The sequence below is a fragment of the Chlamydotis macqueenii genome, chromosome 1 (genome assembly GCF_036417535.1).
Source record: "Chlamydotis macqueenii isolate bChlMac1 chromosome 1, bChlMac1.mat, whole genome shotgun sequence".
Classification (NCBI taxonomy): domain Eukaryota; kingdom Metazoa; phylum Chordata; class Aves; order Otidiformes; family Otididae; genus Chlamydotis; species Chlamydotis macqueenii.
The window spans coordinates 120,089,107-120,111,721 of record NC_141556.1 but is presented as its reverse complement, the minus strand read 5'-3'; the positions used below and the strand labels follow the sequence as shown (position 1 = coordinate 120,111,721).

The following is a 22,615-nucleotide window of genomic DNA, read 5'->3' as shown; positions in this document are numbered from 1 at the left end:
GCAAGCCGCAGGCTGGGACACCCCTCTAATGTTTTAACATCCTGGGTGGTTTAATCCCTTTTGGACATGCAAATCCTGCGATCTGTTGACTTGCCCATCAGTCCCAAAATTTCAGGCAATACTCCAGGCGTCCAAAAGAAAGAGACTCAGCCTTTCTCTACAACTCAGAGAACTGAAAAAGGTGAAACAGAGTCAATGGCATCCTGGGGATGTACTGATCAGATGAAGTTAACTTTCTTTTCCCACTAGACTAGAACTGTTTTCAGGCCCACCGTGTGCACCCTCTCTACCTACTGGACTGGGACTTAACTGTGGCAACACCTTGCAGAGTCATCTTTCCTAGAATCATCATAGAATCAAAGAATGGTTTAGGTTGGAAGGGACGTTAAAGATCATCTGGTTCCAACTCCCCTGCCGTGGGCAGGGACACCTTCCACTAGACCGAGTTGCTCAGAGCCCTGTCCAGCCTGGCCTTGAACACTTCCAGGGATGGGGCATCCACAACTTCTCCGGGCAACCTGTTCCTGTGCCTCACCACCCTCGCAGTGAACAGTATCTTCCTTATGTCTAATCTAAACCTACCCTTTTCCAGTTTAAAGCCATTATCCTTTGTCCTATCACTACATGCTGCTGTCAAAAGCCCCTTCCCCGTTTTCTGGTAGGCCCCTTTTAGGTCCTGGGAAGCTGTTAAAAGGTCTCCCCAGAGCCTTCTGTTCTCCTCAGCTCAGCCTGTCCTCATAGGAGAGGTGCTCCAGCCCTCTGATCATCTTTGTGGCCCTCCTCTGGGCCCTCTCCAACAGGTCCATGTCCTTCTTATGCTGGGGGCTCCAAAACTGCATGCAGTACTCCAGGTGGGGTCTCACAAGAGCAGAGTAGACGGGCAGAATCACCTCCCTCGACCTGCTGGCCATGCTGCTTTTGATACAGCCCAGGATACAGTTGATTTTCTGGGCTGCAAGCATGCATTGCTGGCTCATGTTGAGCTTCTCATTGACCAACACACCCCAGTCCTTCTCCTCACGGGGCTGTCAATTTATTTTCCACTCAGCCTGTATTTGTGCTTGGGATTGTCCTGGCCCACTTTCAGGACCTTGCACTTGGCCTTGTTGAACTTCATGAGGTTCACGCAAGTCCACTTCTCAAAGCCTGTCAAGGTCCCTCTGGATGGCATCTCTTCCCTCCAGCGAGTTGACTGCACCACACAGCTTGGTGTCATTGGCAAACTTGCTGAGGGTGCACTCTATCCCACTGTCCATGCCTCCAACAAAGATGTTAAACAGCACCAGTCTCAATAGCAACCCCTGAGGAATGCCACTTGTCACTGATCTCCGCTTGAACACTGAGCCGTTGACCACAGGTCCTTTGAGTGCAACCATCCAACCAATTCCTTATTCACCAATTGGTACATCCATCAAATTGATGTCTCTCCAGTTTAGAGCCAAGGATGTCGTGTGGGACAATGTCAAATGCTTTGTACAGGTCCAGGCAGATGACATTTCTCTTTCAAGTGATGACAGGAGGCAAAAACACAAAGGAAAGCAGGAGATCACTAGGGTTGTGCAGTAAGCTTCATCTGAGACAGTTAGATAATTTGATTTCTACGGTTTGTGAGTTACACAGCTGAAAGCTCTCATCCTCATTAAAAAAACTCCACAACAAAACATGACTCTCAGAGCTCTAGCTTTTTAATAATTATTTCCATGATTGTACAGAGTTAATAAAGCAAATGTTAAAAAATGGGATAACATTTATTTAATCAGAATTCCCTCAATGGAGCACTTCACATAAGGGTAGGTGTTTGCATATAACAGGTTACGGAAAATAAAGCAGAACTGAACATGAGAAATGAGTGTTAAAAGTGTGTGATAACATTACATTTTTAGGGGATTTAGCAAGGTTCTTCAATAATGCTAGGAACCAAGAGTAGAAAAAGACTTTGAAAAATGAAAGTATCTACAGCGAGGTGAAGTCTCTCAGGTGCTGGCATGCTTTGGTGAGACGATCAACTCGTTGACTGAGGTAGTTCCTATGTTTAGCAGCTTCACCATCCTCCTCTAGGAGATGGTTTAACTTGTCTTTTTCTTGTAAAAGATGCAACATTGTGGTCTGTAAGTTGTCGCCGAAGTCATGAAGGGCAGAAGACAGGATGATCAGAGGTATCTGATTGGAGAGGCGTTTACTTGCTCCCTGGAAGAAGGGGAAAAAAAAGGCAGAAGACTTGTTTCCCAAAAAGAACTAAAAAAGGAAGGGGCTATAGGTAATCTGGTAAGAAGTGACAGCACATTTTAAAAGTGATATATTGAGTTACTGTTCAAGAAGTGGTGCTTCTAGGAACTAAAAAAATGTTTGCCATTAGTCTCTTTTGTGCCTAAAGATCTAAAAATTAAGAGTTGTGGGAATGTCAGCTGTTGATTTTTTTCCCTCAGCAAACTAAACCCAAGGCTGGCTGTTCCCTGCTTAGCTCTGCCAGCTATCGTTGGTAAGTTATATGAGGACATACCTCATGAACAGTACTCGTGAACAATTTCTGGCACCAAACCTGTCTTCTCTGAACACTAACAATCTGTTATGGTATAGGGAATCAAACAGTGTTTTGTTTTGTTTTTTTTTCCCCAGAGGTGGTAAATTCCTATATTTAGATGATATTTTTGACATGGTTGTCCATTTAGGTGTAAGACAGCTTTGGAGTAAGCTTTAGCCTTAAGGAAAAATGCCTTCAGCAGTGGTGAGACTATAATGTGCCTACATTACATCTGTTGGTATCTCAATGAGATGATTTTCTGCTTAACCTGACAAACTGTCTGGTCTAGTTATTTATCAAATTGGAACAGATTGACCTAGAAGAGGTTGTGGGGCCCCTTCCCTAGAGGCATCCTCAGGGTTTGGGGGCTTAGCTGGTGCTCTTGGACAATAGGAGGATCAAAGCCTCTCAAAGCTTGGAGGGAGCTGCCTCCAGCTCTCCTGATGCCAGGTGAGCACTTAACTCCTGAGCGACTGGCTGCAATTGAGAGAGCTACTGTCTTCCTTTCTTTTTGTGGCACCTGACTTGAAAATGGCAGTGTGAAGACCAGGTAGAGGCACATTTGATTTCTAGGTCCTATAGGGTTTCCAGAAAAGTCTGAGGTGTTTCTGGCTTTAGATACCTCTGGAGCTCAGTGGCTGCAAATCTTTCGTATACAAGGATAGGGTTGAACTCAAGCTGAAAAATACCTAGACTAGAAGTTTAGTTTTTCTTTCTGGTTTGCGGGGATCTGGTCAATAGCAAGCAATTCAGCTGAGTCAGCTAAAGTACTTACTGGGCCTATGTATTCTCTAGGCACTACTGATTGAGGTGGGAGGAAGCCTAGCTGCTTTAAATATGGGTGTTCTTCTGGACCCAGGACCTTGACAGTCCTGCCATAGGTGACACAGATTCATGCATGCCATTTTCAAAGGCTGAAGACACTTAAGAGCTTCTATCTCATTCAAAGTATATCTGGCCTTGCTTAAATCCCATGGAGATATGATGCCCTGGCATTTGTTAATGCTGAAAATGGCATTTAGGGCATTTACAAAAATGTAAACTAGCATCTAAGATAGTTGTTAAAGCAGAAAGTATAGCGAGGTGAGAGGGAAGAGCTTATGCAGTTCTGCCCTTGGCTTTTGTTTTCTGAAAGCTGGTGGTTTTCTCTCCATCAGCCTGAGCAGCCTGAACATTTAATTGCAAGAATTTGTCAAACTTTGCTATTGAAATGCAAGGTGAGCTGCTACCTACGTTACTCCATTATTAATATTGAACTTGTGGCTTTCTGAAGGCGTTTTACGAAGCAAAGATCAAAAGCAAACCCTGATACTGCGTGTTCGCTTTGCTATCTTTCTTTAACATGATCCTTTGTTAAAAAAAATCCCTTTTGTCTTCAGAGACTTGACTTCAGTGGAGCTATCTGCAATACAGCACACACGCTCTGATCTCTACAGATAGTTGAATCCATTTTAACTTAAGGTTTTATTGTCACTCCTCCTGCCACATTAGTTTGGGATCTGACTGCAAGCCACTGGCAGCAGGAATATGCAGAGGGCCTTTGAGGCTGACCTGAGCTTGCAGTCGCTGTGCCAAATGCCAGTGCTGTACATAACGTCGTTAAGCTTGTGTAAACTAGTGTTACCTGAAAAATGTGAGATAAACTTGCAGTGGGGAAAGCAATCCTGGGACTGTTGCTTCCTTTGCTGGAGAGAGGGGCCTGCCATCAACTGAATATCAAGACCTTCTAATTACAAGGCCAAGAGCTCTTCCCCATCCTGTCCTCTCCTCCATGCTGGCAAGTGACTGTCCTTTCCTTCCCCCGACACTTGTGCCCGTAGGAAAGACAGCAAGAGAGCATTGTACTGGTGTGGGGCTGTGTAGGCCGCAGGGAGTCACCCCCTTCTCCGTGAAAGGCCGGAGGAGGGTGAGAAGAGGACTCACTTGCCGATGGCGTATTCCCCGAGCGAGAGGCAGCCACGGCAGGGAGCCGTGCCAAGCTGGAGGGGAGCTAACAAGTGGTTTAGGAGCCAGCTGTCATTTTAACAACCTGCAGGCTTTTCTGATCACCATATCCTGCAGTGTGCAACAACTTCTCCCCAGCGACTGTGCAGACACAGCCCGTCAGACCAGCTTTGTCCTGGCATTTTCATCACTGGTCAGAAGCTCCAAAGAATTCATACGGAAGCTGTGAGAGAGGAGACACTTGTACCCTCTGGCTGCTATTCCCTGCATAGTAGTAGTATTGCATGAAAGAGTCGTACCGACAACAGCAAGACCTGGATGGGGAGTATATGCTATAGCATTCAGATGCATACAGGTTCATACTGTATCGTAGGCTGTAAACTCACATTGAAGTAGGCCTTCGTGTGAGAAACCATTTCCTGGACAAAGGCGGGCTCTTGAGTCAAAGCACATCCAAACAGCGACAACTCTTTCCCATTGGCAACTTTGTTAGTGTTTTCTGCCTTGACAGAGTTGAAATCAGTCATGTAAAGGTCATCCTGGCAGTATACAATTCTCTCCATTTTAAACTGGATCCGGATACGTCTTTCAGCCTCTGCTGCTTGTTTCTCTCTGATGTCTTCAATTCTGACCTAGGAAAGAAAAGAAGAACAAGTTCTCAGACATTTGCTTCTTTTGCAAAGGCGCTGGTGCTTAGCAGTGTCCCCAGGGAACAGCAAGGTGGAAACAGTATTCAACAGGCCTTGCTGCAGCACCATCTAATCCCAGACCAGCTCTTCGGAACATGGAATAATGCTTTAGGTTCTGGTTGCTCTCTTGTGAAAGAGTAGGGAAACATGGCAGCTTTGTCCCCTCCTTAAACACGAGTGGGATCAGTCAAAACCACGTGCTTGGACCCCAGAGGAAAACACAAAGTTGACGGGAACAAGCAGCAATGGTCAGGCATGAGTTCAGCCTGCAGCCTGTCCCTGGTTTTTGGATGCATTTTGTTTGCGTCTGCCTCTCACAGTACGCAGTGACAGCAGGCACTGATATGAATTCCATTGCCTCTCCTGCCCTTCTCAAAAACCAGTCTCCTATCTGTTATCAGCAAACCAACCCTGTCTAACCCCTCACTATTTGATGCTTTTATTGCAGTAATCTGATGCTTTCTGGCTTTTTTGATACTGCCACCTAAAAGTCTGTGGTGGTAGCAAAGTTCCCTCAGTTATCTTCAAATTCTCTTAAAATGCTTTCCTAGCATCCCTAAGAAAGCATCCCATTTTTTTTCCCCTTATTTTTATTCTCTCACTGTGTTATGCCTAAAGACCTTCCCTAAACACTTCTCTGTTTGGCTGAAGTAGCTTATTTGCTCCCTGTCTGGTTGGGCTGGGAGCTTAGTAGGGTTTGGCCATGCAAGTCAAATAGCAAACCGTCTGTTTCACTCGTATTTGCCTTTGAGTTTCCTGTTGAAGCAGTACCCTGTGGGTGGCCTCTGCTTCCTGGCTGTCCAGCATTGCTTCTCATCTCTTCCTCAAAGCTCTTTCTGAGAAAAAGCCTTCAATGATGGCGATATCATTTAACTCCACCCCAAAACATGCAATCCATCCGAATTCTCTCATAGTTGAATGATTGTCTGCTTGTCTGCTGCTGCTCTATTTTATCAAATATGAGTTTCCTGCGTTGGCTAACACCCTGGCTTGCTTTTCAGAGAGGGAAAAGCACTGTGTAGTACTCTGAGGCTACCCATATGCTTACAAATCATGGCAGGACTTAAATTTGAGATTAATTATAAACTCTTCAGGGCAGCTGTAACAGGTTTGCTTTGCATTGCGTTGTATGCATCAAGAATGTACCCAGAATGAATGAGGAATGTATGTTTTAAGTCTTGTCAAATTTGTACCAAAAGGCAAAATGAACTTTCATTAGTGCCATTATAAACATGCTATTATTTTCAAGCTCTTCCTTATTTTATAAAAATCGTAGGCCTGTGAGAAATTCCACACTTGCATAAGGGTAATGCAATGGGATAGGTACCGTAAGCATGGCTGTATTTACAAATGCCATTCTGTCTTGCTCTTGTCTTCCCTCAAGTTACCGGTAGTGTCTTACCTTAGCAGCTCTGCTTAGATTGTGAAAATTGGCAAAATGCCTTTTAGTGAGGTCCATAAATCTCTCTTCAACCAGTCCTAAGGGAAGAACAGATAGATAAAATAAAGTCAGGTAAGCAAGTGAGGTTTTTAAGCTATTGTTAGTATGAGACTTGGGAAAACTACTCATTTTCTCTATTCATCCAGAAATAGCTGAGCAGCTTGTACTGATGTGCTATGCCTTTATCAGCAATACAAGCAAGTAGGAATTTAGATTTCTAGGTCCGAGAGTGTGAGCCATTAAGACCTCCTGTAATGACTTAACACTTGAGAGATTGAATATCACTGAGATTTCTCTGATAAAGCAATTTCTGTGCTTACAGCTGTGTCTGACCAGATGTGCCATCACTTGGTCCTGTAAGCACATCTGCATCTCACCCCTGGGTGGCTTTCCCAGGAGGAGGGCTGAGCGCATACAGTACAGAGCACTGACTCTGGCACAGATGCCATGGCTGCCTTCTAAGGAGAGAGAGGATCATGACATACTTATTCCTTTTTACTGGATGAGCTATGTAACTTTTCCCCCAGCCCCAGCAGTCACTGTATAAGACATAAAATGTCATGCAAAGAATTGGCAAAGAAGCTGAGTTCCCAGTTCAGGTTTGTGAATGCCACTCCCCAGGCTTGGGAATACCAAGCTGCTTGGCTGGCACCAGGTACCTCTGCTGTATTACTTCTTTACTGTGTTATTTATTGTAGTTACTTTCTAACTCCCTTCAGCTGCTGAGAAAAGTATTAACAAATAATTGGATGCTCTAGAGAAGAAGCAAGCCCCAAGACTGGAACAGATTCACTTCCCCACTCTGAAGTATCCTGGCTCTTGCTCCAGCAGGGAGAAGGTCAGCTTATCCTGGAAAAAAAATTGTCAGGCACATGAGTGTCTCCCACGCGACAGCCTCATGTGGCCTGTGAGACGTACCAGTCACGTTGTTCAGTATCTGAATGGCTGGCTCCTCCAGTTCTATGATTTGCTCTTTTATAATGTCCTCAAATGTCCTGTAACTGGTAAAACCTGGGAACTCCCGTCCACGATACTGGTCTTCGTATTTCCACACTTTACCGGGTACATTTTTTTTAACTGTAATATTAAAATAACATTGCTTTACTACTAAATCACTCAATTGATAAATTTCAGATTTAAGAAGGAAGTCTATTTCTCCTCTTTGAAATGTTCTTGAGAAGAACAACTACTGAGAGAATCTTTCAAGCAGTACTGTTAATACAGAACTGAGCTAATGCACATCACCGCTCAGCGAATGAGCCATCTCTGACACTGGATCAAGTATCTAACTCACAGAAAGCAATCCAGAAAGTATGATTGGGCTCAACAATACTGGTTCTTCTTGGAATTGCTGCCCTCACAGAAGTGGCCATTATCAGTCCCTTCTGAGTTTTAAAAAACCCAGAACAAAACAAAAACCCGAACTCACTAAACAGTCTAATTCCAGAGAATCTACTGTTGACTAGCTATTTTTATTTAAGATATCACAGTTAATGTTTTTTTTTTTGTTGACATTATATGAATTTGCGACCTTAAATGAGGTATATCCATTTGAATTGGTTTACATGTGGAGTATCTGGCTCAGAGTCTGGCAACGAACCTGTATATTTAAGGTACTGCAAAGCTGTTACCTTGGCCACAAGAACATCTATCAGCTTTGCAACAGAAAGTTCAAGGCTTCAAGTATCCAAAGTATCTGCTGTTTTTAATATTTTGAAGAAAGCTGAAATCAAACAGAATGATCTGACATGCAACAATGTAGCTTCAGAAATCATAGTGGTGGCTGATAGCAATGCTTTTCGTTGAGGAAGGGCTTGCTAATGTTACCTCTATTTTTCAAGCTATGTAAATGAACTTACCCTGCTGCACATGTAAATAGTTCACTTGAGCATATGTACACATGATTTTGGTGTAGCATATTGTCAGCAAGAGCTGTGCTGTTCTAAGAGCTGCTGTATGCTGCTACCCTGATCCTATTGGATGTATTAGTTTAAATCAATGGGGACAATGCGAAAGTGTCCAGAGGATTCCCCATTGTGGTTCAGCTGCCATGTGATGCCTCACATATCTTCTCCAACTCAGTTACTCTTTGTTCTCTGAAGAAGCTGCATCCTCTGCTAGTGCTTTCTGCCATTTTCACTTCTATTTCTTCATTCCTTCATTGTCTTACACTTTCATTCCTCTCCATAAAATCGTGTTGATTGGCTTGGTACTTCATGGATGGGACATAAGAGACATTGACATATGCCAATGTCTGTCTGTCTGTCTTCACATAGATGCATATATATACATATATTTGTCTCTGACTGATGGCACCTTTGCAGCCTATATGTACCTATTATTTTAGAGTCACCAGTGATGCTAATATAGATGTGCATCAAAGACTAAAAGAACTTGTTTCAAGAGCTATGGCCTGACTGGCAGGTGATGCTCTTTCATCTCTAAAAGCAAAACGGGGTCTCTGGAGGATGTGAAGAACGTTCCGCAAAAGATGTTGAGTGTACAGCAGAGTTCAGTCTGCATGTATCCCCCTCGGCCTCAGTTTAGAACTGAGTTCAGTTAAGCAATTAGCAAGGTGAGTGATGCATAGAAAAAGGTATTCTTTACAAGACTGTGGTTATTTCAGACTCAGAACTGCTTTCTCCACATCTTAAACTAGAGCTAAACCAGAACAAAAAAGACCAAAATTCCCAAACATTCCTAATAATAATAGTAACAACAATAGCAATAGAATTATAAAAAAAATGTATTATATAGTTTAAATATATTGTGGTTGTTATTGTTATTAATTAATGTTGGTGTTGGTTTTGTTGCTTTTATTTAGAAGAATGGTTCAGAGAATCACCAACCAATTCTATGCCAAAGTCTACAGTCTTAATTTTATTGCTTTGCTGGGAGAAAAGAGACATCCACTGATCTCTCCATAATGACAGCATTTAATGTAAGCTGGCTCTTTGTTCCCAAGAGCCAAAGCATAACTTGCCTAACACTACAACAGATGAATGCTCCTAGCTTCTTCTTTTTTACTTTCTTGAAAGCAACCTGCTGATGATGCTGTGTCCTGATTTAAAAGCAAGGGAATGGAACCTCAGGTCAGCTGCAAGTGATGGTTTTCTGTGCTTACCCTTTGCAGCACACTCTAGGAGAATCGCTTCCCATGTTTGAAACTCTCTGCGGATTTTTGAAAACAGTCTGATTTCATTTCCAAACAACTGTTCCTCTCCACGCATTGTCTGAGAGATGTCTTGATTAAAGACTTTGATCAACTGCAATGAATTAAAGAACAAGCAAGCAGTGTAGTAAAGTTTCATTTCTTCTGACTAACTTGCATATGTTAAGTAAATCTGCAGTCATTTGATGTTAAAGCAGGGAAGGGACATGGTTGATTAAAAACATCCATTCCTTATATCATTTATGCTCTCAGCTCTGTTTTTTGGGTTTTTTTTTTGTTTTGTTTTTTTTTTTCCAAAACCAGCACAGCTAGAGGAGAACAAACTTGAGACTCTTTTGTTTTCAAATTTACTAAATTCTAATTGACCAGACTTGTACAAAGTCTTTAAAGGCTGGTGAGCCTTCATAAGCACCTCTGCTGGCCTGTCAGGGATTAGCTCCCCAAGATGAGACACTTAGATGGACTTGCAAACCATATTTTCATATCAGAAATGCATTTGATCTTAAGAGTGCTGTAAACAACGGAAACCCTTCAAAATGTCAGGCAGGCAAGAGTGTAAGTTTTCCCTCTCTGAGATGCTTTATTTTAACCAATGAACCGAGTTGTTGTTCAGTTCTCTTGTCACATAATCACAGGAAAAAAATTGCTAGAAGTGGCCAGGAGCTCCCGTGGTCCATTATTTTTGCAGATATGAGGTATTTCTGCCAGAGATTTCCCTATGTTACTCTCAAAACACTTCAGTGACAGATGCCACAAGCTTCCTGGTGGTCCATGATGATGGTTTGCTAACTTTAGGTGATTTCTTTTTCTCCCATATTTACCTCCTTGCTCTCCTTCATGACCAAACCAATATTGATACTTACATCTGTGAGGAAAAACAATTTCTCAGACTCTGTTTTGGGTGTGCCTCTTCTATACTTTTGTAGATCCTGTAGCGTTTTTTGAAGCACCTCACGTATTTGGTTCTCCAGTACTGGCAAAGTTTTCTGGGAGGTAGAGTAAAGAAGGACATTTAGGTAGGCTGAACACGCCTGGTTTTGTAAGGAAAACAAAATCCCTCTAACAGTGACCTACACCTGCACGTGATCTTTGCTGCTCTTAGGTGTCCAAGAGCTTGCTGTCCTTGCATCCCATGCGTGCTAGCGGGATAGCATAGCAGTGCCAATATGGCCTTCATTGAGACAAGGCAAGGGGCTAGGATTGCCCTGAGAAATCAGGCCGGACTTCACTGCGAGGTGGGCAGAGTAGCTCCAGTCTAGGGCAATATTTCACCTGCAGTGAGCCAAAAACTATGTCCTCATAGATTGCACCAGGGAGGGGGTGGTGCAGGGAATGTATTGACCCCTCCATTCCAGATAAATATCTGATTGAACATGGCTGTTTAGTTGCTTATTTTATGTGAGGTTACATAAACATGTATTTTTTTCTCCTTCAGGACTGAATTTAGCAGTTGCCTGTATTTTACCATTTTTCCTTAATGAAATAGGATACATCACTTACAGATATATGTATATAAAATTAAAACCCCAATACACTTTATATTAATATAGTAATATAATAAAAATTAGATATTCCTTGAGATTTTGAATACATTTTCAGTTAAATAGAAATTATTGGGTTTTAGTAAGCTCATAGCAGTAACTTGCCACCCAGCTGATCAACACTCTTCACAACGTGGCTGCCATTGAAAAGGCAGGAGTTACGAGTCACAAGCAGATGAAATGATGTGCCTATTGTCAATCTTCAGCTTAAAGGCAAATCTGAGGACAGAGCACGGGTTTCTTTATCTCTAATTTCCAGTTCAATTTGTTCTCAGATTGCCAGATTGAAGGATAATTAAGTACTGTCTATGCATATAAAGATGCAATCCAGTCAATTGCAATCCAAGGTTGAAGGGCTGAATGTATTTTTAGATAGTAATTGATACAAACAGCTTAGTATGGCACCTCTGCTACTTACAATAATATGTTTCACAAGTTCATTTGTGAGCTTCTCTGCCAGACGAGGGATAGTAGCCCTTCTTTCTTCCAGAAGAATGCTGCAAAAAAGAGGAAAAGGGTTTTTGGATAGGCCGCATGTACAGAGCAAGGAGGCTGTACTGATGCTCTGCTCTGTTTTCACTAGTTCTACTACAAAATTGGCGTAAAGAAAGGGCCTTCTGGGGAGTGCTAGTCCAGATGTGGCAGCAGCCTGGGACTCTCTGGGCACCATGGCTTTTATGCAACAGCTGTTTGACAGCTACTGCTACTGGCTAAGCAAAGGGAAACAGAAGAATCTGAAAATAGCAAACTCTTAACAGCAGACCAATGTGCTGCTGTACTAGTTCTGCAGCAGGAAATACACTGATTTAAAACCCTTTTCACCCGCCATTCTCTGTATTATGATTTACTTGCTGCTGAATCATCTTCTGGGGAAATCTATGCCCTCAGCACACAGGCAGTATCCTTTCTCATGCTGAGTTTCACCGTGTTTTCCAGTGAAGAGAAATAATTCAGTGCTTGACTGAAAGTGCTTAGATGCTTAATGTGAATTCTTTGGAAATTCTGAAGCTCATTGCACTTCTCCCAGGGTTAAGGAGAGATACATCAAACTTGCATCCAAAATATTTTTTAAAAGTTTATTTGACATGTAAAATTTTTCTGGCTTACTGGAATGCAATGCTACAAACACTACATGGGCAATGAGAAATAGTGAGTATAATAAATGCCTGTTTGTAACCCTAATTTAAATCTCAGCAAGTCAACAGGAAGCTTTGAAGTGACTTTCATGTTTTCAGTTAGATCCTTTCTGCAAGAAGTACCTGAAATGTTTGTGAGTCTCGAAGAATTTTCTCTCCTGCTGGATTGCAGAGGCCAAGGCCAATTTGTTATGGATGTCCTGCTGCCCGCGACACTTCACGATCATGTAACCTTTTTTGAGGGGAATGACCTGGTTTCGTATTATGTTGATGACAGACTCTTCTGTTCCTCTGTCCACCAGGTCAGGTTTTGTGAGGATCCCTGTGAAGTTATCCAAAGAGCAAGTTAGTTGAGCGCAGAAGTTAAAGGTGGGAGAGGTGCAGTAGGATGCCTCACTGCCAAAGTGGGAATGCGCTGCACCGTGTTTTATAAAGCAGCTTCTCTTTGTTTAGTTTTCTCTCTCCTAGAAAGCTCTCAGCTCCTGGGCTTTGTGCTGCAAATCTTGCTTTACAGTTGGCCTCCCAGCATGCTTTTTGCCTTGCAAACCTTTCAATTTCTAATTATTCATAACATGAATGCCAACAAGATTCAAAATTGAAGGATTCTTAAAGCTATCGGATCATCTCAAGTTTTGTAAATAGTTTATTTAGGCCGTTTTCTTTTGTTCCCTTCTTCTAGTAGGCAATTTCACAGATTTGGCATGGAATACAGAATATTAGGCCGTCATGGAAAAGAAGATTTGCACTTCATTTCAACTTGTAGCTTAAAAAATGTCTCACCTAGTGTCCTTTCTCCGCTGGGGTCCACCTCTTGAGCCATTTTCAGTGCTTCTGTTGTTGCAATATCCACATTACAAGGCACCACTACCAAATTGAGCGTCTCTTTGCAGCCAATAGTTTTTCTAAGTAGCATTTTGATCTGCAATGCAATACAGCAGTAGTGAAGTTCAGTGAAAGCAGATGCTTGCATGTGGGATGTCACCATTTCTAGCAATACGAGCCGCTGTCTGATGACATGAAATGTCACATGTACTGAGGATACTATTACGTGCTAAAGGATGGCATTGAAATGGGTCAGCAGAAGAATGCAGCCTCTTTTCCTGTCAAGATTAATCCAAACATCTAGTGTGAATGAGATAAGATTGTTGATATGCCTGTCCTGAAAGCTCTGTAAAATTTAACTTCTCATGAGTATAATCTGTCATTGTGGAAATATCAAAGATATTTTATAAATAATCACATGTATGAAAAACAAGTTCTGATGCCTAGGTAGACACAGAAAGAAAGCAAGCTAGATTATGCTGATAAATCTCAAGTTTGTATCTCTGAAAGGAGAGAAAATATCTTTGGCTTATATTTCAGTGGAGGATTTGTGAAAAAAGAAATATTGCATGATGTCTAGTTGGCATTGTTTCTATGTTTCAATGCCAAACTAAGAGTTTCTCATAGTTTATGTTGTATTGCAAAAGGTTCACACAGCTCTACTGTGCTTATGTAGAAGTAAGTTGTTTTCTTTTTTCCTGGGTTTTGGTAAAGATGTCTTTCTTTTCTACTTCCCATCCATCCCAATGTCTGACATGCTAAAATACCATAGCCTCTGTCTCTGAAGCATGCAGGCAGCTGGGGATGATGGAAATGTGTGGATCATGTCAAACCTGCTGCTTTCTTCTGAATACAACAGAAAGATTACTTTCTAATTGTGAAATGAAATTACTCTTCCACCAGAGAGTAAAGCCCAGACAATCCAATCTTCTCTCATTTTTGTTGATATGTCTAGTTTGGTTTGTGGTACTCTTATTCCAAATTCCTATTTAAAGGTATTTTAGGAGAAACAGTACACCCAGCTCCTGCACATCACCCTCACAGCTGGCCTTGTCCAGCTAGAGTTCTATTTGCATTCCCCAGCATTTCTTCTAAAAGCAGCCAGAGGAAGAGTAGAGATCCCCATCGCTTTAATGCATATTCTGTTTACTTCAAAAAGGGTCTGCTGGGATCCCTTAAAGGATGAGAAAAACCAGGACGGGTCCGATTCTGACATGCTCTGTAAGTAAGGGATGAGAGAGCATCGAACCTGTAAGAGGGTCAATTTGCTGCCTTGCTTCAGAAGAGCTTACAAGAACTCAGATCTATTCACCTCTGCCAAATACATCCACAGAGCTGGTAAAATACAACTCTTTTTGGGATGTGTCTGTCTTCCAGACTGCTGCCTAGCCAAGGGATACGGGTGCAGCACTGTGTTCAGGGTCCATACGGCCAGGTTATTCCGTGCTGGGGTGGGTGGGCTCTGTGAGGCAATCGAGGTGGCTCCTTGATGGGCAGTTCCCTCCTGCATGACAGGGCAGACAGGAGATCCTGGACCTCACTGTTCCTATCAGCAATTTCTTGCCTGAAAAATAGGCCTGCTCATTAATGTAGCTCTACTGCTGTCTCAGAAGCCCAGCAAAATAATTCCAGTGTCCTACAGCAAAGGCTCGCATATGAGGTCAATTACAGAAGTGGCCCTGTGCACAGGGTGGAATATGAGACTGAGTTTTACCTGTTCCCCGATGTCTTTTGGCTGATCTCCCACAGCTACTCTGGCAATTCCAGGAAGATCAATTAATGTCAGATCTGGGACATCTGGGGACTGAATTTCTAGGGAAATTAGTTCTCCGCTAATAGCACCTTTAGTACCAGCCACAACATCCTGGGCTGCAAGGAGAAAAGAGCAAGGCAATGAATACAAGTTTCAAACAATGCATCAAAACAAAGTTGAACACAATGACTTTGAAAGGTATCTATACTACCACCTAAGGTTCTTTTAGGCCTGACTTTTTTTTCAGATCCAGCCACATATGTAAATCCATTTATGCGAAACTCTAAGGAAATGATGATGTAATACGTAGATATGTGGAGTCCTTTTGGAATGTGAACTGTAATATTTTACAGAGCATATATTTACGACCTCTCCTATATGCAGACAAAATGCATGTAAATAAACAGCAAGGAAAGTGATCAGATGAGATACTGGTCAGTTGCAGAAATGCCTCCTCAACATCAAGACACTTTTAAAGTATTAATTGTCTACCTTGAAAGACAAATAGGTGTTATTCTGTATCCTTCACACTTTGATAGTGAGGTTGAGAGATCAAATAATTCATCCCAGATCTTAGAAGGCAATAATGTTAGAGCTGTGAACAGCACAAAGGAGCAAGGAAACCCCATAGTCATTCTCATGAGAGATTTTCAGCTCTGTAATTAGCTGAATCCATTCCTACCACTTGTCTTGCCAGTTTTGGAAGGATCTATTGAAAATATCCAAATAATATACAGAAAAGCAAATGAAAAAACATTAGGATGAATAACAATGTTGTAGAGCTAGTCAAGGAAATAAGGATGATTCAACTCTCACATTTATGGCAAGTGTTTACTACCCTTTGAGTGAGAAAAATGTTTTCTTGCACTGCATGAAATACCCTAAAAGTAAAGCTGTGACATGGGAAGGATAATGCTTGAGGCTGTGGTCTCACTAGCTGGCAGGAACTCTATATGCCCTCATGCTGCCTTCTTGCAATTTTCTCCAAAATAATAAGATTTCTAGCCACAGACACCTCAAGCATTCCCCGAACTTTTGAACTGATGACAGGCACCATTTAGTGCTTTGCAAGTTTACCACTTGACAGACAACCTCCTCAACTGGGCAGGTGGCATCCAGATGAGGTCATGGTCTGAGCTTTTATTGGACATCATGGATCATTTTCACCACAGAAGCAGTAAGTAGTACAACTCTTTTGAGAGAGCTATATTATGCTACTCCACCTTCCTCTGCCCTGAATTCAGCTCTTGGTGTTACTCGTGGCTACAATCACTGTGTTAGTCTGGGTACTGCTGCTCAGCCTAAGAAAAGGGGAGAAAAGATTCAAGGCAGAGTGAGCAAGCCAAATGAAACGGGAATATGTTACAACTCACCTTCTCTTATTGCTCTCTCCACCTCCGAGGCATTCTGGAGCTCCATGCTGATGCAGCGGTAAGAAATTTTCCCTTTCCATGCCTGGGTAGCAGGTATTCTTTTCAGTTTAAGTTCCAGGGGACATCGAGTAACAATACCTGCAGAAGTTCCAAAGACAGAGGTAATTGTCTCAGCAGTTGTTATGCATGGTACACAGACATGGACTGTGTGGTGTACACAGGGTTGCCTAATAGTTTGCACAGAAACACAGAAATGTTCCAAGAGGCATTGCCAAAGGGGTCTCGTCCGACTTGCCGCTCTAAGTAGGACTGTCACCAGCAATAGATGAGGTGAGCTATGGCTTTGTCCGGCCACATCTTGTCCTGCAAACCTCCAAGGATGGACATTTGCACCTCTCTGGGTAACCTATTCTAGTGCTGCACCTACATCCTACAAAAATCTTTTCCTCAAGTCCAGCCTGAAAGACTAGATAGTATTGTCAGCTCGTACAGAACTTGAAGAACTTACGTGTGTGTACACACACAGACACATACAGAGCTGGAAAGTGAATCTTCTTGAGCTGCAAAGTCTTACAATGATCTTCTCTGATTTAAACATCTTTGTACAGTTTTTGAAAAAAAAAAAAAAAAGGTATCTATAAGAAAATCTTGTTAAAAAAAACCCAAACCACCCCCAAAAGCAAATTTCAAAACTAGTGTTCCGGGTAAAACCGATACTCTGCTCCACTGCTCTTTGCTGGGAAATGCAGACTCAGCTGATGCTGCCTTTCAGTCTATCCACACTTCAGGGCAAGCACACTACACTACACTACACCCTTCTTACTCCTGGCCTCTTGACCATCAAGAACATATGCCTTGTTGGAGTTATCCTGCAGTGCCCCACCTGCACATCCATTTCTTCTACTGCAAACCAGAGCTGAGAAGGCCCCTGGAGTTTCACAATTTAGATATAGTCTCAGTCATGGAGTTATCCACTCCTAGACAAAAACAAAAAAAAAGAAAAGAAAAAAAAAAAAAAAAGAAAAGAAAAAAAAAGTGCCCTGCCACCTCATCAAAGTGAAATTCAAGTGAAAACCTGAGAAAGTGAATTCTTACCATTGCCCCTAGGCAGAGCAACACCAGACAGGGCTTCTAGGACGGAACTTTTCCCAGAGCTCTGGTCTCCAATCACTGCAATCGCAGGCAGAGCCAGGTCTTTTTCTATCCCGAGAGCTCTCAGGCTGTCGATGAGATCAATGCAGGGTCGGATCTTTTCCTCATATTGGTTGTTCAAGGTATGTTCTGCTGCCTGCTAGAGTTAAACTTATAATGAATTTTCCATAATTTTAAAATAAGTGTTTTTCCACAAAAAAATCCCACCCCTTTTAGGCATCTTTTCCAGTTCATCCTTCTCTAGTAAACCTTATGTACTGGTGTCAGGCTGTTCTTCATATCACTGTGCATCCTTGCGTCTCCATGTTATATACAGGTGTTTGTAAATATGACAAAATCAATTGAGGTTGGCTCAATGACCATCCTTAATAAAAATACCAAACTTTGTAAGCTATCCTGAGAAGGTAAAGAGTAAAAGGAGACCTCATTACTAAGTGTGGTTTGTTAAATTATTTTTTTAATAGCTGCCATTTTCTTCCACTCATCTACAGATGTACTGAAATATGTGTGCGCAAATGAAGACGAGTCCCAGCAATAAGAATTTAGTACAGAACAGCTTACTAAATCTTTGGTTTGAAGTCTGAAGATTTTGATTAGTGTGCTGACACTAAAAGCATTCTGCTGTAGCATCCTTAACAGGTGGATAAAATATTTTAGATCATCATGGCTCTTCTTTCTTTGCCTCATTTTAGGCTGGGGTAAGGAATGAATATGAGTGGTTTGTTTCGAATGACTGATTGTTGTAATTTTTTTTGTTTTGATTCATGTGCCAGGTATTAACACAGGCTCTTCATTTTCATGAAAACAAACTGACTAATTTCCAGCACTTTACAAAACTAGTCCACCTGCTGTTAAATAGCCCAGTGTATAAAGTGTATAAAGATCAGCTTGACCTCTTCTCCCAGTTCCTCTCTCCACGTTCCAGTCTGACTGCGGCATTTAGAAATGCAAATTTGAGAACATCAATATTTTACAGACCCTAACAGACCAGGCACATTCATACCTGATTTTTTGAAAATAAAGTTTACCGCTATCACCTTTTTCTGAGAAAGCCACCTCTGAAAATATATCTATCAATCAGACATAATCAAACAGAACGGATTTTCTTTCAAGATGAGGAAGAGAGCACACATTACGGGAAGCAGGTATTTTAAAACCTCATTGATAACTCCTCCTCGCTATCTTCATTACAACATTTACTAGCTAGTAAATCATAACCATTCTCAAGGAATTTCATTAACTATGACAGACTTAAAACTAATCTGTTTTCAGTGTCACAATATTCAATGCAGGCTATTATTAACCTTTCTTATACTTCTGTTGAAATAAAGTAAAAATATCTCAGATTTTGGAATTTCTGTTCAACATTTGCTAATTATTTGTTTCCAATGAAACAGTTGTGCATTGCACATTAAATTGGCTGCTAGGCTGCTGCCATCCTGTTTTTTACATCTGCATTTTTTATGCTTGCGGATTAACTGCAGGTACCTATCTTCCTAGTTACACAAATGACTGCTTGGCCCTGATCCTCTGCTTAGACCTAGCAAGTGCACAGATTGCCCAAAGAGACAAGGGAATTCATTTTGGGGCACAAAGTGAAACGCAGGAGTAAGAGCGAGGAGGATCTATGCCCTCTTCTGGTGTCTGCCTTACCTTATCCTGTTCTCCATAATACTGTTTCTTCAACGCCTTCTGCTCACAGTTAGGATTTCCCTCAATCACATTCTCTGACATCAGATCGTCATCATCTAAGGAAGGTGGGAGCGGTATCGCAAAAGCTTCTAAAGATGGTTGAAAGGAAGGTGATGCAAAAACATCTTTCTTCAGGGGGCGTTTGGTTCCTTCAGAAAGTTGTCTGAACGCTAAACTGTTGTTATTCATGGCCTGCTGTTTTTTTCGCCTACCATGTAGGTTGTCCATAAGTGCTTCACTAAATAGTGATTACTGTCTGGGCCAACCACACTTTTGTACAGCTCCTGAAATAAAACATGGGGCACTGAGTGACATAGTGCAACAGTCATCATAACAGAGAAAAACAAACACCAATTTTATTTACTGATTCAAACCCGCAGTAGATAGCAAGAGCCACAGCTCTTTTCAAATCACTAAAACTGCTCTCTGGAAGACAGACTTGAAACACTTCTCCCTACCTCTCTTACGCTTTCTTTGTGTTTTCAAAAAAAGAAGTTGCTACAGGATAAACAAGGTTGTTTTTTTTTTTTTTTTATTTAAAATGTTACACCAGATTTTGCGACAAGCCAGTTTTCCTCAAGGAAACATTTTGCTGAAAGGTGTTTTGAGAAGCTTAGTCAGTAGGGTAGCTCCTGGGCAGGGTTGGAGAAAATTTTTAAATGCTGAACTACAGTCACCTGGAGTCAGGAGTAGAAGGCTGTGTGCCTGCACAAGGAGGAAGGGCATATAAGGATGGGCCACCAGCAACAAGAGTAGGACACACCAAATCATAGTTGGCTGTGTGGCCAACTTGCCTCTTGTGTGGTAGAAACACTTGTCAGAGGCAAGGCTTGCACCTATTTTAGAAGCACAGTACCTCAGTCTCTCCACTGTAGCTTAAAACTCTCAAAAAAAGCATTTTGCTTGAAATTATGTGAGAGAAGGGAGATCTATGAGACTTTTTATACTCTTGTTCAGCTTTTCTTTCTGTAAAAGTTTTGTTGAGATATTTTCTAAGAGTGACTGAAGAAGCTGGAGGCTTTTGATATGACTTTTCCCAGGAAGCTGATTTCAAGTGAGAATGATTTAAAGAAAAAAGCATAAACAATATTTTTTCAAAGCTAGACTTTTTTAACCTCCCCCTGTCAAAACCAACACCTGCTTAACTCAAACATTTGGAAAAATTAATTAGGAGAAACATATTTTTGCTTGACATAACTTCTGTTCTTTTAATTCTTTGGTTGAATTAAGTTTACAGGTTTTCTAATTTGAGCAGATGTGAAAACAGATGTGTCAGGCACAACTTAAGTTATACTTTCCATGTGTAAAATAAGTTTAGAAAAAAACAGATTCATTGCACACTTGCTATTCAGTCTTTCTTTTTAACAAAGCAATACATTTTAAAAAATATATATACCTGTCTAAATAAAAATAAAAATAAGTGACTACAGGGAAACTTCTCAATTTTGACCAGCAATAAAAGATGACTGAACTACTTAATTTTTTTATAGGTATCAATTTTACAGTTTCCTCATCTTTCTCCATGTCCCATTTCTTTAGTATTTCGGGATGAACTTTCTTCTCTTTCTATTAACAAATTATAAGGTTTTTTCACCTTGAATGATGACTCATCTACAACAAACATACATTCCTCATTCACTGGCCACCAGATTTATATGTGATTTTTCTGATGCTACAGGAAATAATTTACTGAATAATAATATTTCTAACAGTAATGCCTTTTATTGCCTCTCCCGTTCTCTCCCTGCCTTTCAATTTAGTGGAATGAACACTTCCTATAAATTTTTAATTTAATGACAATATTGCCAAGGAACAAATTTCCATCCCTTTTATATTATTATTTATATTCATTGGGCTGTGTTCAGAGTTATTCATGTACTGGTTTTAGCATATGACCTCCTAAACACGGATTTACTTCCTTCAGAAAGAGGTTATGCAACAAGCTTTAGCCATCCTTATAATAAATAGGATGAAATACAAAAATACTGTAGTAAGGACAAAAGAAAAAGAAAGATCTTGGAAGATAAGCTTGTGACATCTGGGAAACTGAGACTTAAAGAGTCTGACAAAAAAAAAAGTGACAACTTTGAAACGCTTTAGGGCAAAGGCTATATCTTACAACATACCTAGAAAGATTTTAGCTAGATCTACAGTGCAGAGCACTGCGCACAGATACACAGGCTAACAAAGATACCTACTGTAAGCAGCAGAGTAAATCAGCACACGTGGATTTCTGTGGCTACCTGGCTGTTCTCCACCTGGACCTGAAAAAGGTTAGACAGGTCAGTGCAACTCTACTGTGCCGTGTACATGCTTTCGGTACCGAGCCATGAATGAAAGAAAGAAAGAAAGGAGAGGAAAAAAAGTGCCTTTCTGAAACTGGCCAGAACCCACATGCGAAACATGGCACCTGGATGATGTGCTGATACTGAAAGTCTGACGCCCTCACCAGAGCTGCCCCTCTCTCCGTCATCGGGACAATATTGGTTTCCTTGAACCGAAATATGTTTATGCATTGCCTGCCTGTGTGTTGTAAACCTCCCCTGGCACAACACAAAGCACTGCACTACACCACCATGAAGCACCAGCCTGCTCATGGGTCCTGAAGAGGAATTGCCTCGTTTTTCTCTAACGATCCTGGCTTTGCATCTTGAGGGGTAATAACAAAATCCACTATCAAACCCAAAGTGCAAAGTTGCAGTGCTGAACCCACACAGGTCTTGCATTTATTCACTGTGTGTCCAGCCAGAGGAGGACATGAACTTCTGCTTGACATGTCCCGTGACTTCAGGATATGTGGGTAAACGACACAGTCTCTGGGTTGTACATTTAATAATTCTAGCTGTCTTCTCAGAAAATAATTAAGCAATGCAAAGTTTATGATGCTGCTACATCATTATGCATGCTGCACATGCATGCTGCTGGCTAGACCGTGTTCCTGAACACTGCCCCCACACATACTTTAAAAAATACGCTCCGATTTAAAAGCCTTCTCCCAGTTGTTTCCCTTTAAAGAGGAAATAACACTAATGCCTTGCATTTTTCCCCACCCCAGAAAACAAAAAATCCTACTCCTGGCAACCTTGTTTAACTGCACTTACTTTAGACCCTTATGCAGCCTTCTCACATGCAACTATTAAAAGGAATGAAGACAACAATAAAAAACTACATGACTATTTTTAAAAGAAGGAAAAGAGAAACTGCTACCTGTGTGGTGTCCTGTAGCAAGGAGAAGCAATGTTTTTTTTCCAGTTTCTTCTGGCGCTTTTTTATTTACAGGCTCCACCTACACACTCTGACAAGAATCAGGAGAAACGAAACCACTTCTGACATGAAATGAGACTTGCCTTGTGATAGCTCTGGGAACAATAATGCAGTG

At 41.5% G+C, this 22,615-nt stretch overlaps 1 protein-coding gene across 2 annotated transcripts; it reads right to left on the bottom strand.

Moving 5' to 3' along the window:
* Positions 1-1,667: 1,667 nt before the first annotated feature.
* Positions 1,668-22,482, bottom strand: LOC104485235 (interferon-induced GTP-binding protein Mx). Of its 2 annotated transcripts, none has more exons than XM_086765641.1 (15): positions 22,444-22,482; positions 21,435-21,500; positions 19,198-19,520; positions 17,488-17,683; positions 16,393-16,530; positions 14,981-15,135; positions 13,225-13,363; positions 12,568-12,766; positions 11,727-11,805; positions 10,631-10,753; positions 9,720-9,861; positions 7,514-7,672; positions 6,557-6,633; positions 4,852-5,097; positions 1,668-2,187 (listed from the first exon to the last, which is right to left on the bottom strand). In XM_086765641.1, exons 3-15 carry the CDS (start codon positions 19,462-19,464, stop codon positions 1,954-1,956), a joined length of 2,154 nt encoding a protein of 717 aa, XP_086621767.1. In that variant the 5' UTR covers positions 19,465-19,520; positions 21,435-21,500; positions 22,444-22,482; the 3' UTR covers positions 1,668-1,953. The 2 variants fall into 2 exon arrangements, with proteins under 2 accessions (XP_086621767.1, XP_086621776.1); XM_086765650.1 differs by having other exon boundaries at positions 17,488-17,680.
* Positions 22,483-22,615: the final 133 nt, after the last annotated feature.

Bases quoted from the DNA above. Each gene is read 5' to 3' on its own strand.
- LOC104485235 (XM_086765641.1), bottom strand. From the start codon at position 19,464: ATGGACAACCTACATGGTAGGCGAAAAAAACAGCAGGCCATGAATAAC. The intron at 10,754-11,726 runs GTAAGTAGCAGA...TCTACCTCCCAG, and splicing joins AACTTGTGAAACATATTATT to AAAACTTTGCCAGTACTGGA. The intron at 6,634-7,513 runs GTACGTCTCACA...TTCTTCCCTTAG, and splicing joins GATACTGAACAACGTGACTG to GACTGGTTGAAGAGAGATTT.